The 18,984-nt window shown below is 34.6% G+C and overlaps 1 protein-coding gene across 1 annotated transcript in view; it reads left to right on the forward strand.

The window, feature by feature from the left end:
* The window catches only part of LOC150090996 (unconventional myosin-Id-like), a 227,201-nt gene extending 210,684 nt beyond the window's left edge, over positions 1 to 16,517 (forward strand). Inside the window, exons 21-22 of the mRNA XM_090380130.1 lie at positions 15,053 to 15,201; positions 16,291 to 16,517. Coding sequence (XP_090236256.1) covers positions 15,053 to 15,201; positions 16,291 to 16,456 — 315 coding nt within the window. The 3' untranslated portion in view covers positions 16,457 to 16,517. The remainder of the gene's footprint in view (positions 1 to 15,052; positions 15,202 to 16,290) is intronic.
* The last annotated feature ends 2,467 nt before the right edge of the window (positions 16,518 to 18,984 follow it).

Genomic DNA, 18,984 nt, shown 5'->3' on the forward strand with positions numbered 1-18,984 from the left:
AGCAGTACGTTGCTTGTCAGAATTTTCTCTTGGCCCTGCTCAGCTGATAATGTGACCAATTAAATGAGGATTACTTGATGTTTTTTTTCAATAATATGGTAAATGGCCAGAGAATTTTGAGCTAGTGGGTATGGATAAGTTATTGAAAATTTTTACTGCCTTTTCGATTAATTAACATATTAAATTATGCTTGACGAATAGTTTAATAGTCTTAATCATGTTAGTTAGCTTATTTTTAAATTTAGCTGGTAATTTTGTAAATTATGACTTATTTGTACTGCTATTGTGTCAGTGTTTTGGTATGAATGTGTATGAGTGCAGTGGAATAGTAGGGTTCATTTGTGATAAATAAGCAGCTTGAAAGTTCTAATCACTTGTTAGGCAAATGTATTTTATTTTTAACTAAGAAATTTTACTTTTTAATAAATATATAACTAATCTAAAACTGTAATTGTTGTGGTATAGCATAATGTATATCTTGAACTTGATAGTGTAAGGTATAATGCAAAAATTGATAGCATAATATGTATCACTGCATTAAGGAATATATTATCTTAGTGTAGTAAATTCTGGAATTTTCTTTTCAGTTTAATCAATTAAATCAATTACTTTTATTAATTTTCATTGTTGATTAATTAAATTGTATTTAAAAGGAAATCATGCCCCAGACTACAACAGCAAAGCAGCTTGCACAAAGTAGTGGAAGTGCTGTGGCTCAGAGGGAGAACCAAAGGGGGCGATTCTCTTACGAATCATGGCCTAACAAAATGTGCAATTTGTATAACATTTGCTGATCTTTCTGGAACAGGAAATGATACAGCCAAAGGGGAGGGAATCTTTGTGTGTGCTTTGTGTAGAGAGTGTGAAGAAATTAAGTGCCAACTCAGCATTCTGATTGGCGTTTATAACAGTCTTAAAAGTAGGGAAGATACTCTCAAAGGAATTAAAATGGGGGCGCATCACACTCTCAGCTGCCCAACTCAGTGCCAGAGTTCACACTTATACATCAGTCAATCTCTAAGGCAGAATGCATTGGTCCCACAGGAGGTGGTTATTGTAGGTGACTGTTATCAGAGAAATGGGAAATATATTATGCAAGAAGAATAGGTAGAATAGGGTATGTCTGCCAGGGACAAAAGTAGATGATGCTGAAGAGCAGATATCAATTTTTAAGGGCACAAAAGGTGATATTGTTGTACACATTGGCTAATGATATTAAGAGTAGGAGATCACAGGACTTATTTAACAAGCACAGGGCGATGTTAGTAAAAAAGTTGCAAGTCAGGATTGAATTTGAAAGTGTCTGCAATTCTTCTCAGACATAATAGGAGGGAGTACATGTTGAGTCTTGTCAATCAGTTTGGCTCTGGAGAGAATGTGCACAGCTCATAGGGAAAAATTTTTCTTGATGTGGTCTGCGCTTGTTAACAGGAGAGACTATTTTTACAAGGATGAGATACGCCAGCGGTTCCCAAACTGGGGTCTGCGGACCAGTTCCAGGGGGTCCGTGAAATGACCCTCTAGAAGTGGTCAAATTATTCGTTGTATGTTTTATGTAAAAATAAGAATAAAGTTGAATTGTTTTTAACATAACTTTGAATTTTCTTTTCAGAAAACCCAGTGCGCGCACACACACACACACACACATATATGTGTGTGTGTGTGTGTGTGTGTGTGTGTGTGTCTTTTCTGTCAGTCCGACCAGTAGCGGTAAGTTCCCGTCATTCGAATTTTCATTACCTTTGTCTTTGGTTTTTCCACCTTCATAGTGCTCTACTTCTGTAAGGTCATCCATGATCTGTATGTATTACTTTATCAACACAATTTTGTATTGGCAAACTTTATTCTAAATTATATTCAAAAATTTATATTAGATTTACCATGTGGTTTTTCGCACGTGTAACCTGACATACAGAACATGTCGGAAACAGAAGTAAGAGCATTGCTGTCTTTTTCATTATTTTGGTGGATGACCTCTGAAGAAGACACTAAAATTATGAATGACACTGCAATGCTATTTCCACCTTGGTCGTCTCTTCAAAATTCCATTTGGTTTATTTTTTCTTTTGTTATATTTATTTTAATTTCGATATATATATATATATATATATATATATATATATATATATATATATATATATATGAACACTGGGTTTTTATAGCCACAGCATGTTGAGCCATGCTGTGGCTCAACATGGAACAGGTGTGAATACATGCACTGTGTAAGGTATCTAATAGAAAGAACATGTGCATGTACACTAATGCTAGGAGCATTGAAAATAAATTGATGAATTTGAAGTACTGATTCTTATCAAATGCAGACACAGTGTCTGCATTTGATAGCTATATAATGGATAGCAGAAACATTGTGTCACTCAGACATAAGTAATGCTGAATTTGAATATGAGGAGTACAATATATACATGAAGGACAGACAAGACAGGAAGGGTGGGTGGGTTGTGCTCTTAGTTAAGAAGCATATTAAAGCTAAGGCAATGCATCCAGTCATGTACACACACACACACACACACACACACACACACACACACACACACACACACTATATATTACTTGGATGACTGTTTTCTACAGTAGCATGTTAGTGAGGCAACAAGAGGGAGCAATACTCTTTATCTGTTTATCAGCAGTGATTCTACATGCTTTAAGAATCTGCAGAAAAAAGATCCACTGGGTGGCAGTGATCACAGTGTACTAATGTGGAATTTAATTAAAGACAACCACTGTCAAGAATAAAAGGAAAGGTTTTTGCTTTCTTAAGGATGACTACGATGGTCTCAGACAGTTTTTTTAAATTCTATGCAGTGGGACTAACTGATGATGTTACCAACAGCAAATTCTAAATGAGAAGCATTCAGGAAAGTAATCATTATTGTTAGGCTTTTCATTCCAATGAAGAAGTACTGTTCAAGGATTAGACCTAAATGGATGTCAGATGAACTGTTGAGACAAGTGGCAGAGAAGAAAAGTGCATGGGATGCATATAAAGGGTTGAATGTGAAAGTGTCTGCAATTCTGCCCAGACATGATAGGAGGGAGTATATGATGAGAGCCTCGTCAATCAATTTGGCCCTGGAGAGATTGTGCAAGGCTCAAGGGGTAGAATTTTTTTCAGCTGGTCTGTGCTTGTTGACAGGAGAGAATGCTTCTACAGGGATGGGGTACACTTAAATAGAAAGGGTGCAAGAATATTTGCTGATGCTATCGAAGCAGTGTTAGGTGGGTCGGTAAACTGCTAGCTTGGGGGGATACACAGATTAAAAGGTTAACAGTGGCTGCAGGCAGAGGCAAAAGTGATTCTTGCACTGCTTCTATTGGAATGAGCAGCAGCTTGGAAAGCAAGGTAATGGAGATTTCCAGGACTGCTGGGAGTCAGTGGAACAAGTAAATACATGGGCTGTGTTAGGGTAACTAAGAGTAGGAACAGGTGCATGTATATTTGCATGTACACCAATATTAGGAGTATAGTTAAATTTGATGAGCTTGAAATGCTAGTCAAGACATCAAAGGCAGATTTTGTTGGGATATCAGAGATGTGGTGTCATACAGATATAAGCAGTGCAGAATTGGAATTTGGGGAGTGCAATGTGTACAGAAAGGATAGACAGGACAGGAAGGGAGGAGGGTTTATGCTGTTAGTTAAACACATAAAATCTAAGGAAATGCATCCAATTGATGTTGGTGGACAATGCAGTGTTGAGTCTGTTTGGTGTGAAATAAGCAGTGGCAAAGGAAAAATGAGAGTAGGTGTGTATTATAGGCCTAATGAATCTGATGAGTATAATGAGCAATTATGCGGAGAAATAGTGGGCCAGTAAATCAGAATGTCTTGTAATGGGGGATTTTAACTTTACAGATATTGACTGGAACTTGTGGATTGGTCACTTCCACACTAGCAAGGATTTTATGGATTTATTGGATGACTGTTTTCTACAGCAATATATTTGAGAGGCAACCAGAGGGAGTAATACTCTTGATCTGATTATAAGCAGTGATTATTCATGCATTAAGAATTTGCAGTTAAGGAACCACTGGGTGACAGTAATCACAATGTACTGATGTGGGAAGGGCTTTTCCTTTCATAAAGGTGACTACAGTGGTCTCAGACAGTTTTTTTTAAATTCTGTACAGTGGGATTAACTGATGATGTTACCAACATTGAATTCTAAATGGGAAGCCTTCAAAGACTTAATTTTGGAGGCTACTAGGCTTTTCATTCCAACTAAGAAATACTGTTCAAGGTTTAGGCCTAAATGGATGTCAGATAAATTAATGAGGCTCGTGGCAGAGAAGAAGAATGTATGGAATACATATAAAGTATCAGGTGACACAGAAGTCTATGGCAGGTATAAAGTAGTCTGTAATCAAGTCACAAAGGAGGTTAGGAAGCCGAAGGCAGTGACGAGAAATCTTTGGCAAAGGTTGCAAAGAAAAACAGCAAAGAGTTCTTTACTTACGTAAACTCTAGAAGGAAAGGGATGAATCAGATTGTACCATTTAACATAGATGGGTTGACTATTGATGTTCATGCTCAGGTAGCTGACAAACTGAATGAGTATTTTGCATCTACATTCACACATGAGGAGTCGTTCAACGAGGGGAGTGCCAGAAGTTTATCAAATGCTAACAGGGAGCTAAGTGATTTTGTAATAACTGAGAGCAAAGTGGAGGAGAAATTGTTGAAGTTAAAGGAAGGAACCTGGGGTGGATGGAATCTATCCAGTTTTATATATTATATTAAAGGAGGCAGCAAAGGAAGTAAGCAAACCCTTAGCCATAATTATGAGAGCTTCCTTGAACTCAGGGTCATTCCCCATGGACTTGAGGTGTGCAAATGTATCACCAATTCACAAAGGGTGGTTCAAAAGGTGACACAAGTAACTATAGACCTGTTAGTTTAACTTTTTCTGGGGAAAATAATGGAATCACTGGTTAAAGAAGCATTGCAGGATCATCTAGACAAGACAGCAGTAATAGTTGAGACACAGCATGGGTTTCTTAAAGGGAGGTCTTGTCTGACCAGTTTGATTGGATACTATGATGTGGTCACAAAGGAACTGAATGCCGAAAATAATTTTGATTCATATACTTGGATTTAAGGAAAGCTTTTGATACTGTTGCACATGGAAGACTGCTGTACAAATTGGAGAAGTATGGCATTAAGGGTAAGTTGCTACAATGGATAAAAGGATGGTTGAGTGGGAGACAACAGAGAGTGGTAATCAATGGACACTGCTCTTCGTGGACAAATGTTGTTAGTGGAGTTCCCCAGGGTTCGGTGTTTGGGCCCATTGTTGTTTTGTATATTTATCAGTGATATTGATGAAGGTATATTAGGTTTAATGTCCAAGTTTGCAGATGATACAAAGGTTGGCAGGGTTATTAATGACAGTAAAGACAGTATGCTACTCCAACTGGATCTAGATAAGTTGGGAAAATGGGCTGAGAAGTGGCAACTGAAGTTTAACATTGACAAATGCAAAGTACTACGTATTTGTAGCGATAACCGAAGAGAAACGTACCAACTCTGTGGTACTACACTCAGGGAAGTGGAAAGTGAAAAAGACCTGGAAGTTATTGTGCAGTCAAATATGAAGTTCACTGAGCAGTGCAGATGGGCTGCCAGGGCAGGTCATGGAGTCTTTTCAATGATATATAGGAATTTTGCTAGCAGGGACAGGGAGATTTTATTCTGTTATACAAGGCAATGGTCAGGCCACACTAGAGTACTGTGTATAGGTCTTGAGGCCTGATTTTAGGATGGATCTAGAGTTACTAGAATGAGTACAAAGAAAGGCAAGAAGATTGGTGAGGGGAACAAAGTGGTGCTCTTACCAAGAAAGGCTTAAGTTCTGCAAATTGCAGCGCCTGTAGGGTAGGCACCTGTGAGGTGATCTGATTGAGGTGTATAAGGCCTTGAATGGGTTGAGCAAGCTGAATGCTGATGGGATTCTTGCTCAGATTAAGAACCTGACGGGGCACAGTTTCAAATTGAGGAAAGATAGTTGTAGAATAGATGTGCAGAAATTTGCCTTTAGCCAGCGGATTGTTGGAACAGGCTTCCATCTTTTGTTGTGGAAGCTAATAGCCTAAACAAATTTAAGGCTGAGCTGGACAGGCATTTGGAATGAATGGAGGGGTGAAATGGGAGCGGTTTATTTTATTTTTTTTTTTTTTTGGCTGATGCTGCATAAGCTTGCTTTCTTGCATTGTATGCATCTACTAATGCTAAAAGGATCAGGAAATTTTTTAGAATCCTATTTAGAGATAAATTAGTTTGTAATGAAGTCACAAAGGATATTAGGCAAGCTAAGGTAGATTATGAGAAGTCTCCGGCAAAGAATGCAAATAAAAGCAGCAAAGATTTCTATGCTTATATTAACAGTAGAAGGAAGGGACTGAATAACATTGGGCCACTTAATGTCAATGGATTAACTGTTAATGACCCTCCTCAGTTCAGGTTGCTGACAAAGTGAATAGGTATTTTGCAGCTACATTCACATGTTACATATTCACTACTATTACTTAATGATTACTTATATAATGAATGCCTACTTGCCTTCATCATAGAAGATGCTGAAATTGCCTCTGATGCAATGCAAACATATTCTGGCAAAAAAAAAAAAAAAGGCTCACACATTGCACTTGTTACTGGATATTGTTGGTCATTTCAATTTTAATGTTTTTCCAGTGGGACATGCCTAAGGGACTAATGAGGTGACTGACTGTTCCAGATGAGTATCAATTTTGCTTCTGTTAATACTCTAATCTCATTTTGGTTTACTTTCCAATAATATGCCTTTGGTTCTCAGTTTAGTTACTGAGTTATGCATTTTATTTCTGTGTGGAACACAGATTATGCAAAACTTCTTAAATTTCTTTTGCACTTCCTAATTGAATTATGCAACACATAATAGTTATGTATGAACATTCACTGCTCTGTGTAATTGTTAGTCATGAAGTTATTTATGACTAACACTTAAAATCTTGCATAGAACTAGTCAAAATCTAATGTAAGTAATGAGTGGTATAATGTGAACTTTTCTGTGGTCTCATGTCAGTGTTGCTGATTCTGACAGAGTGAAAATTCAAATGAGTGATGTACTATTTGCTACCAGCGCATATTCGTTCCCTTGCACACTTCGCAAACAACCTCTGTACAATGTTGTTTGTTTGTTATTTGGTTTTTAGGAGCATTAGCAACTAAGGCCATATTGCTCCGGGAATATGCGGTGGTCATTCCCTGACCTTTCCGTATTTGGTGGTGACGGGCTCGAACCCCAGTCTAATCAAGAAGCGTGTGCTACGCACTGCTGCTTCTTCTCACCTGGCTATGGAGGCGTGCCCCTCTTTACAACAGAACTTGCTATTGGCAACTTCACTTCACATCCCCTTCACTGAAATCTTCAATCATATAAAAAACACAAATTTTCAGAATCTTCTCTTGTTATGTTTGTTATTTGTTTTTTTTTTTTTTTTTTTTTTTTAGGAGCATTAGCAACTAAGGCCATTTGCTCCGGGAATATGCGGTGGTTATTCCCTGACTTTTCCGCATCCTCTGTATTTGGTGGTCATGGGCTCGAACCCTGGTCTAATCAAGAAGCGTGTGCTGCGCACTGTTGCTCCTGCCCGCCTGACTATGGAGGCACCGAATCTTCTCTTGCTTCCTTTTTAATTATTACAATGATGAAGGGAAGCAACTGATGGAAATTGCAAGTGGTGGCAGTGCTAGGAAATGAAACAAAATTGATTTAGAAATGAAGATGAAAATGATTAAGAAGTACTAAGCAGGACAAAGTTTGTCATCTATTGCATGGAATTAGGTCTTGCTGCTTCAACAGTGAATACTATTTTAAGGGACAGTGCACGTATAAAAGAACATGTTAAAGGATCAACGCATTTAAGATCAACAGTGATAATGAAACAGTGTTCGGGTACTATATCGAAGATGGAAAAGCTATTAATAATATGGATGGAAAATCAGATTCAGAAGCAAGTGCCCCTGAGTCCAATGGCCATTGAAGCAAAAGCAAGAAGTATTTATGACGATATTAAGGATAAGTATGGCAAACCTCAAGCCAAGTTTGTTGCAAGCAATGGGTGGTTTAATAGGTTCCAGCATCACTCTGGTTTCCAAAACATTAAAGTATGCGGTGAAGTCACCAGTGCAGATTCTGCAGCTGCAGAGAAATTTTGTGATGTGTTGGAAAAAACCCCTTCTAAATCTCCACAGCCCTCAATTTCCACAGCAGCGTGCTTATCAGCAGGAGAGTTAATTCTGGCAATGATGCTCAAAAGGTAAAACTTTCTGACATTATGCCTGTCTCTTCTCTCTTTTTGTAATTTTATAATTTTGAAATTTTGTATACTTTTGTAATTTTTCCTGTGCATGAGATATAAAAAAAAATTGAATAAATAAATAAATAAACAAATTCAATCAGATTTGCAGGTACTGCATAAGCATTTAGGGAAATTTCAACTTCTGTAGAGTTCCGCAGCGGAACGCAACCCTTGCGTAAATCAGGGAGTGGCTGTAATTCCCTGGTCAAATGCTGAAGATGTGATGAGGCATGAATTTAACTGAAACTGCAGTAAATGTAATGTTTGTGAGCTGTGCCCTTCTTTTTTCCTCCTTACCACGATGTGATCTTACTTCAACAGTAATTCAGAAAAAAAAAAAAAAAAAATCAACTATAATCAAACCTCACAGAAGAACATAGGGAGGTTTTTTTTTTTTTTAGAACAGAAAAATATCACAATTTCAAATAGTTTTGCCAGAAAGAGAATGGTTTCCTATTCATATTTATGTTGGCACTCAAAAGGATAGTTAAACATTCTTTATCATGTTTACCACTATGACGAGAATTGCCATTTCACATTCATTGTTTTGTATCAGGCAAATGCTTGAAAAACAAACCTGTCTCATTTTAAATGGGCTGTAATATATTAAAATTTCTATGAATTTTTGTGGCATTCATTACAGGATTCGTCACCAACATTTTAACTTCACAAATCTTTTGGAAATTGATAGTCTTTTCTGGCAATCTGTTATTCATCCACTTCATAATTATGCCTAATCATCACTATTTACCTTCGTACTTTAGATCTTTCACAAATTGTTCAGCTTTTTATTTACAAATAAGTGTCACACTTTAAAGGAATTTTTTTTTTTTTTTTTTTTTTTTTTCTCAGCATTAAAAAGCTATTTGAATATACATGGGCCTGTACCTTGGTAATCTGCACCTCTCATTTGTTTCTTGTTGCTAAGGGATTGGACCTGTTCTTCTTGCTTTGAAATTGCATCCTTATTTGCTGTATAATATAGTGTATTAGGAGAAATCCGAAATTCAATGCAATTATTCTGATTGTCACTGCTTGTATCCTAAATGACTTGATTTTATCTGCACTTTAGTTTTTTTTTTTTTTTTTTTTGGCACCATCAAGAACTGTTTTTAAAATTTCTCTAAAGTCTGTATATCTACTTGGAGTGGGTGGGAGGAAGAAAAGAAACCAGGATGAGCTAAACAGAAAATGTGTTGAAGGCATTGTAATTCACACTACAAAATCATGCCTCTGATGTATGTATACACAGTACTGTAACTTGGATCTTGCATAACACTTGAAATGATATAGTTTGTTTCTGACATGAAGTGCACATTTCATGTCAGACTTTTTCTGTGATTCTTACAGAAATTCAAGAATTTTTATGCTTTTATTCTTTACAGAAATTCAAATGTAATATCAACAAGTATCTAATACCTCTCATTTTTGGGGTTTTCATAAAAAAGAGACTTGCTTATGTGACAGGTTAAGATCACAAGATTTGAGAGAGAGAGAGAGAGAGAGAGAGAGAGAGAGAGAGAGAGAGAGAGAGAGAGCACTTGCACTCACTTTTTGTGTGTTATTTAATAGACACCATACAATCACTTTTATTTTGTACTCCTCCGGAACTTCTCTGTTAAACATTAGAGAATTCTTTATTGACAGCATTTATTTTTTAATTATCCTGAGTTGAACTGATTGCTTTGTAGGAAATATGTTTGATGGGAATGTTTGTGATTTTCTGTTCAGTTTCAGTGTAACAAATGCCAAGTGCACATCTCCACTGGATGTTTCTCAATACTTTCTTCATGGTCATAGTTTTGAATTTGTTTTATGACCTAAAATAGAGAAAGGGCTGTTTTTGAAGGAAGCGAATAACTATTTTAGAAACTTTACCGTTAACATTTTTGACTCCTGGAGCACCAATTAATTACAGAAGTGAAGCAGAGTGTGAAAAAATGAATTGAACGAGAGTATGCACAATGATTTAACAAGAACCACTGCTCATGAAATTCTTTCTTTGGAAAGACACAGAAACAAAGTGGAATTTAAAGTTTCTATATTAAAAAAAAAGAAAGAAAAAAAAAAAAGCACTTTGTTAAAAACCACGATATTTGCCGAAGGAAAAATTCTGGCATATGAATATAAGGCAAGCAATTTACCAGTGTATAAATCAACACAAACCTGATCTATCTTTTGAATGATGCAAATTTTTAATTATTCATAAAATGGAGCACTTGCTGGAAATGCACAATTAAAACAAATTGAGTGAGTGGGAGATGTTATATAATAACTTTAATTTTGGCATTAGTGGTAATCTCTAATAGTTACTAAATTATGATATGATTACAAAAAATGCTAGGTTTATTTGAATTTAATTTACCTCTTCACTGATGATATTTTGAAAAAAAAAAAAAAAAAAAAAATGCATCACATCTATCAAGGAGAATACAGCAGGAATGAGTGTGCAAGAAAAATGATAGAAAAATGAGCACCTGTTAGAGATATATGCAAGCTGTTTGTGGAAAGCTGCCAAAAATCATACATCAGTGAATTTGCTTCTATTGATGAAAAGCAAGGAGGATGGGATTGATTGCACTTTCAGACAGTGCATCCTAGTTATTTCACATTTTCAGGAAAATGTGAAATAATACTTAATTATCTAGAGAGAAGTGCTAAAATGAAAAATAAATTTTAACAGTTTCAACTTATGTATGCCACTAAAGTAAGAAATGATTTTGGAGCATATCTGTACATGTTGGCTATTAGCTATCTTTGGTTAAATGTATAACTAGACTGATAGAACAGTTGGAAACCTTTGACAAGTGTCTATTTAAAGAGGCACTTTTCAGAGTTACAAAATTGAAATGTACAATAAGCAATTACTAGTGAGTGGTACTGACTTGCATTGGATCTAAATCCAGTTCATGATTCAAAAGAAGTTTTGAAAGAAGAAAAATTAACAAAATCATCAAGAAAAAAAACTTCTGAATTGCAGACTTCTGGTGAAAGCAATCCTACACAGGCCAAGCAGGCTGATAACTCTAGGCATTTTAGCCTGACTCATGTAGGGGGTTTGTATGCAAACATAGCTTTTCAATCCAAGGATACCTTGTATCCATATACTAAGGTCATTCTTTCTAGATTTGTTGAAGAATATTATGTGCAAATTTCATATACCAACGGTTTTTATTCCAAGGTGGTAAAATCTGTGGAATGCTCTTTGAGTCAGATTCTAGTCACCACGACTCTGTGGGGAGGCACATTGTCTTGCTGGAAGAGTTCCTCACCCTTTGGGTACACGATGACCATGAAGGGTTGCAGGTCATCTGCAAGGATAGACAGTAACCTGGACCATTCGGAGATGTGTCTAGATGTACCAGAGGTCCCAACGTGTGCCAATTGAACATGCCCCAGACCATTACTGATTGTGCACCTGCTTGAACAGTTCATTGTTGACATGATGGGTGCATAGCTTTTTGCACTTTCCACCAGATACACATCCTCCTGCCTGCTCGAAATAACTGTAAACAGGACTCATCGGACCAGGAGACCCATCTCCAATCATCCAAGGACCAGTGTCGATGTTCTTTTGCCCAGTTGATGCCGAGTCGTGTGTTGTGGTGTTAGCAATGGGATTGTGGTGTCTTGGCAGCTCCCGTAACCCATTGCGGCTAATGACCGCTTGATGTTGGTGGAGATGTTTCTGGCACCTCCTTCATTGAAATCGGCGGTGATTTTTGCTACTGTCGCTCTCCGTCTGGCTGAAACGATGCATGACAGACGTCGACGGCCACGTATATCCACCACCATTCTCCGCCCAGGGCGCTGTCAGCAACAAGATGTTATTCTGGAAATGGCGTATTCCCGATACACTCTTGATACTGTTGAATGGGGATGGTGCAATTTCTGTACCATGCTTGTGATAGTGACCCATGCATCGGGCACCCACTATTATCCCTCTTTCAAATTCGTTTAACTCACTACGTTTATCCATACTGACATAGAATTACTGTCAACATGAATGCAGTGATGCAGCATACCTGTATACCTGCGAAGTGGTGGATTCATCCACTAGCAAGAAGGGTGACACGTCACATTGCCCAGGAACCAGGTATCCCATGAATTCTGTCCTTTCAGTGTATTGTTGTACAGTGTTTCTTGGTTGGGAACTGACAACTACACAAGGAAGAATGAAATATAACAAATTATCCATTCTTGATATTTAATTAATTCCTCGGATTCCTCTTGCATCATTTTGAAATTTTCCATCTGATTAATGATCACCAGTATGAATATCATCATTGTCATTTCAGTGAGATTGTATCCATACTAACATATACAGGTAGTTCTGAACTTTACGAGTTAATTCATTCATGTAGCGCTTGCTCGTAAAACGAAAACTCATAAAGCGGGAATTAAATCCCATAGACAATGTTAAAAAAAATAGGGGTTACATTCTCAACAATGAAATTAGTTAGCTAATTAATTTGTTTAAACAATGATTGATTTATCCAAAGAAATTAAAACATAGCCTGTAAAATGAAGCAAATTATAATAATAAAGAAATTATTTCTGACTTACAAATTTTAAAGAATGTTTATTCTTCATCATTGACTAAATGCACATTCGTTGATCAAGTATTATGACTTGGCACTCATTGGTTTGTTGCACAAGGAGTAGTCTTCTCCAGAAATGCTTCAAGAGGCATTTGTTTCCAAGATAAGCTCCTTTCTTTATAAATTTCAATAGCATGCATAAGCATTTTTTAACGGAACGCACAAATTGCAACTAACACGATTCGTGTGGAGTAACAAGTTTACGAAGCTAAAAAAAAAAAAAAGGAACGAAGAGAAGATTCTGAAAATTTATTTATGTTTTTTATACGATTGAAGATTTCAGTAAAGGGGAAACACATTTCACTATAATAATGTAAAAAAACCACACAATTCCAGCTATCAGTATTTTCGCAAATGCATTCTGATTCTGAAAATTTATTTATGTTTTTTATACGATTGAAGATTTCAGTAAAGGGGAAACACATTTCACTATAATAATGTAAAAAAACCACACAATTCCAGCTATCAGTATTTTCGCAAATGCAATAACATCGAGTTTATTATCCATTTATAATTTCTTGCAGTAACAGAAAAGCCCAATAAACCGGAAAGTGCAAATTGTTTTTATTGTTTTATGGTCGTGACCTCCAGAAATGTGCTTTAGAAAAATGTCACACAGCCATTCAGAATTGGTTCTTATAACATAACGATGAAAGCTCTTATAACATATGAGGACATATGATAATGATGAAAGTGTAGTGCATTTTAATGATTTCAATTGGTAACTAATACAAATTTACACTATAAAAACGACCTTTTAGGAAGTTATATAGTGAAAATTTCAACTTCCGAGGTCGTGGAATGAATAACCAAAAAAAACAATGTGTTATTGGGTTCACATTATGGTGTTTTCACGATATAATGGTGTCTCTGGAATGGATTAATATTGTAAAGCTGGGTACACTGTATTGTATAGTGTATGGTTTGAAATGCAGTATTTATGAATGTTTAACATTCATTTTTTGCAATTAATGTTCATATTTTCGATTTTGTTGATACTTTGAAAAAAAAACCCCAGGAACTCGAAAAGCAAAAACTCGTCAAGCTGCCTGTACTGGCATATGTTACTTACCTTTTGACAAATTCAATGAAAAAGTTTAGTGAAACTCAAGCAGTTGCTCTTGACATTTCTAAGGCTTTTGGTCATGCTTGGCATAAAGGTCTACTAAACAAGTTCCCGTCCTTTGGATTGGTGACTGTGTTTTTGCAATTGGGTATCTCTCTCTCTCTCTCATATCACTATGAGTGATGGTAGATGGATTTGTCTTCTAAAATCTCTACTAATGTTCGTGATATCCAAGAATCATTTTTCTCCCATCCTTTTCCTCTTGTATAATAATGTCATTCTTCCACTGACTGTAAATGTTATCCATAGTGTGATGTACTAATGATAGTACATTACACTCCACTTTACAATTTGAGAAACCTTATTCAGAACAAACAGCTTCAAATTCTCAAATATCCTCCACAAGGTAAGGTCCTCGCATGCTGATCTTCAGTGGAACAAAGAAGACTTAGTTAACTTTAATTCCTCTAAAATCCAGTCATGTTTAATTGCTTGTAAACAAGAGTCTATTGCTTCTTTGCACATCTCCAAACAAGGTCACATTTCTTTACTTGGAATTACCCTGACTTCCAGATTTTCTTGGCATAAGCACATTATGAAATTTCTATTATTCATAAAATGGAACATTTTGTGGAAATGCATAATTAAATCAAATTGAGAAAGTGAGAAATGTTATATAACTTTAAATTTTGGCATTAGTGGTAATCTCTAATTTTGTCTGAAAATAATGCTTAAAAGCTACTCGCATGTACTTTATTGATGTTACATGCACACATATATTATAATTGGAGGTTGCTCTCTGTTTATTCTATTAAAAAAACAAACAAATTGTATGTGAGTTAAGATTAAAATAACTTTGGATTATTTGTACATTCTTGCCTCACCCAGATAATTGGGGGGTTTACTTTGGTTTCGATTTTTGTTATAGCTTAAGTTTTGATCCCCCCACCCACTTTTATCATTTTAAAATGTTTTTATAAAATATACATCATGTATATACTTCCAAAGTAACGTTGCCTATCTTTAGTTAACAGGATTAAGTGTTAGTTCTGGATTAGATCAATTGGCTATACTTCATCTTAGAGGTGGTAATGATCTAGTCTTCGCTCTGACTTCTCATCAACAGGAAAATAGGATAGGAGAATTAGTAGGAGCAGTGTTGAGACAGTGGCAGCGGTAAGTTGTTGTTGCATGGATAAAAAGTTTAACATTTTTATATATAAAAAAAGTTAATTAAACATTAAGCATTATTAAGATTAAATATTAAGTACCCCTTAAACAGTCATGCCCCTGTTTGTAACAAACACTTGCCACTTGTCATCTTGAAATATAAACTCTTGGTCTTTTTCTGGGTTGCAATACTTATTAAATGTGATTTTTTAAAATTTATTAATGAAAAAATTTAAAAATGTTTATATATATGTGTGTGTGTGTGTATATATATATATATATATATATTTCCAAGCACCAAATGCACTTGAATTCTTTCTTTATCTTCTTGCTTATTTTTTTTTTAAGCTCTTATAAGGACTGCAGGATTTGCACAGTATTGCTTTTTAGACATTACACAAACTACATGTGTACATTTCACTTCCTTCCGTCCCCCATTTGATGTGAGATAATGAATTCCTTTACTGACATTTTAACCAATTCCTCTTTACTTTATAGGCAAAGTATTGTTTCTTTCTGTTAGTTGGAGAAAATAGCAACGTTGGGATCCTTGGGATTACATAGGGAGAAATTCCTTAATCCCTTTTGCCTTCTCTTGCTGAACTTGACAATAGTGACAAAGCAGTAAATGCATCAGCTTGGCAACTTGCAAAAGTTATAAATTGAAAAATTTACTTGATTATGCCAGAGATATGTTTGATAGTTGCATCGGATGATGTATGGGAAGGTTATTTCAACATGTACCATTTCAAAAAGGCATATACATAAGCTCTAAAAACTAGTTAAATTCTTAAGTGTATCCAACAAATCATACAGATGCATAGTTACACACATGCACTTGGGACTCAGTGTTAAACAACAAATGTTGTTGCTCCAAATAAGTCATTATTGTAGCCCCCCCATATTGTCCTTATTGTAGTCCTCCTTTTTTCATTTTTTATATACATTATTTATTATATATGTATATATATCTTAAATTCTTACAGTTATTGTTCTGTTATATTTTTCTGTCTTTCTGTGATCTGTAGATTTTCTTTTTTAAAAAATTTCCTGTGAAATCTTAGTGCTAACATATTTTATCTTTATTTTCTCCAGTTCTCAAAGCAGAGATCTACGAGTTATAGTAGGTTCTCAGCTTCAGTGTATGCTGGGGAATAAACCTCGTTCCGTAAATGTGGAGTCAACTACATTTACCATATATCCAGCCTTTAGGAAGAATGGTACAAATTTAGTGCTAATGTGGCCAGCAAATAGTGGATAAATATAACCTCACCAAATAACTGGTTTACTGTTGCTCACATTATTGTTAATCTATTTTTAAATTAGTGCCAGTGTTGTTCTTGTGCCATCCTTGTTTATTTATGTCTCCAAATCTCTCTTGGATGTGTTTTTTTTAATACAATCACTTTTTTTTTTTTTTTTTTAAATTCAAGATAAATTTAAGGAAAGTAATTAATTTTAAGGGAGTGATGCAATGCAGAACTATTAATTTTATATAGTGATATCATATGCCTTTTGGCATCTAAATACTGTGTACAGAACTAGTTTTTGAGAAAGAGAATATTTGTGTGTACATATATACATATACTATAGAGAAAATTGATTTTATCAAAGAAATATAAAACTACATAAGTATTTTCTTATTGAATGTGATATATCATTAGAGATGTAAAATAGCTTTATATTTATATAAGAAGTGAAGTGTGCTTAAATTCTAAAGAACAATTAAAGCTTACCCTCAATTTTCATGTTGTACATTGAACAATTTTATTAATTATGTGGTATTTGCATTTTTCTTATCTGTTTTTATACTTTTAATCATAATTTTGAGATTAAGATACAAATAATTTTAATCATTTTATATATTTAATGCAACCACAAAGTGGTTAATATTAATTGATATTTAATAAAGAGAAAACATTTATCCAAATGAATTTAGTTTATTGCTATTCTATTGTGAAAATTATATTTCAACTACCAAACAGTTTGAGCAGTGAATTACAGATTTGTTTTTGGATCCTTCTTTGGAATGAATCCTGTCATCAAGCTATAAATAGAGCTAAAACAAGTGACAATCACTGTTATAAACCAAAGCCAAGAAATTAATCTTATTTAGCTAATAATCTACATTTCAGTAAATTTGAACTAAATCTGTAAATCTTCAGTAAATCTGTTCTGTTATTAGTTGAAATGTAATTTTTGCTATAGAATAACAAATAAATATTAAAGTTAAAATTTTTGCAAGTAAGAGGTGTTTCATCTTTATTAATTACTATTATAAGATTTCACATGCTAAACTTCATTAAATGCATTAATTAGTGGCAGGGTTAACTTATAAAATTAACAACTTTATTACTGCATTTATGGCTCCAATTCTCATTAAATATTTTATTACTGTCAAGTTTTTGTTTATAATTTGGGATTGTTATAGCTGGACATTCAAAACTGTTTTGTAATGAATACAAACCTGAACTGTTTTATAATTAATTTGCTTATAAAAACTAAAGATGCACTTAATATTAGTTTATTTAAAATTCTCTTTATAGTTAATGCTTTTGCATTAACTATAAAGCATTAACTTCACATCATTTTAATCAATTTCTCTTTATATCCTGACAGTTGAATCATTATTAATCTGTTCCATATAGCATCCTTGTGAAATATTATCCATAATTAGATATTTACCTATTTCTTTTCAGAACAAAACTGTTTTTGAGTGTTTATATATTTTTAGTACAGTTATTGTAGGTAACAGTCACAGGTTGTGATTTTAAAATATTAATACCTTGGTTCTGTAGGTGGGGTGGGATTGGAGGGGGGTGTTAGATAGCTATACAAGTTTTTATAATTTAGAAAAATATAAAATAATTTAACTAGGCTTGAAATAAGCCTTCATAGTGCAGTGGTTACAGTATCAGCTGTAAGGTGTAGAATAGTGAAACTGGCAAAAATGTAGAAGAAAATGTGAATTGAATGAATTTTTGGCTGAAGTAAAGGATACTATCCATCAAGATGGGAGGAATTTTTCATTGTTTTCATACCCATTTATAAGTTTGTCAGTCTTGGAGAGCATTTTTTTTTTTTTTTTTTTTTTTTTTCTCACTGAAAATCAGGTTTTTCAAACAAACACTGATAATGCAGGGAATTTAAGAACATAAAACATTTATTCATGAGCATTACAGTAGGCCGATTAATAAAGTGACCTAGTTGTTTTCAGTAAGAGAATAAATCTTAAAAGTAAGAAAGAGGTTAGTTAGGATACAAAATTTGACTGATTAGTGGATGGCAGAGAGATAATTAAAAATTTCCAGTTTGTAGCCATGTAAAAAATTCCTTTTTTACAAAATATTTTCAATCCTATGGTCATTTAATAATGTTAAGTAAGCACAATGATCATTATATTTAATAATTCACACCAATTTTATTGAATAGTTTATTAGTAATATAACTGTTTTTGACTATGATCATCAAACACCATAGTAAAAAAACCCACTATACAGTCAAAATGTAAATACTGAGCATTCATGATGAAAACTCAGTGATACTGTAATTACAGAAATTTTGAGGCTATTATACACTTAATTTTACTGGTATTCAGCACTTAAAGGATATATTAAGTTTCCCCGTTAACTTCTCCACTTTTTACTTGGGGGGACAGGCTTTGTATTCACTTCTCAAACTATGTATCTGTCAGTGTTATTTTCTTATTTTCAAACATAAAAATGCAAAACTGGAAATGGACTGATTTTCATCCTATGTTGATTGTTTTTATTCATGTCTTCAACCTTC

The sequence above is a fragment of the Mastigoproctus giganteus genome, chromosome 1, assembly GCF_048544385.1.
Source record: "Mastigoproctus giganteus isolate SK-2022 chromosome 1, ASM4854438v1, whole genome shotgun sequence".
NCBI classification, from domain to species: domain Eukaryota; kingdom Metazoa; phylum Arthropoda; class Arachnida; order Uropygi; family Thelyphonidae; genus Mastigoproctus; species Mastigoproctus giganteus.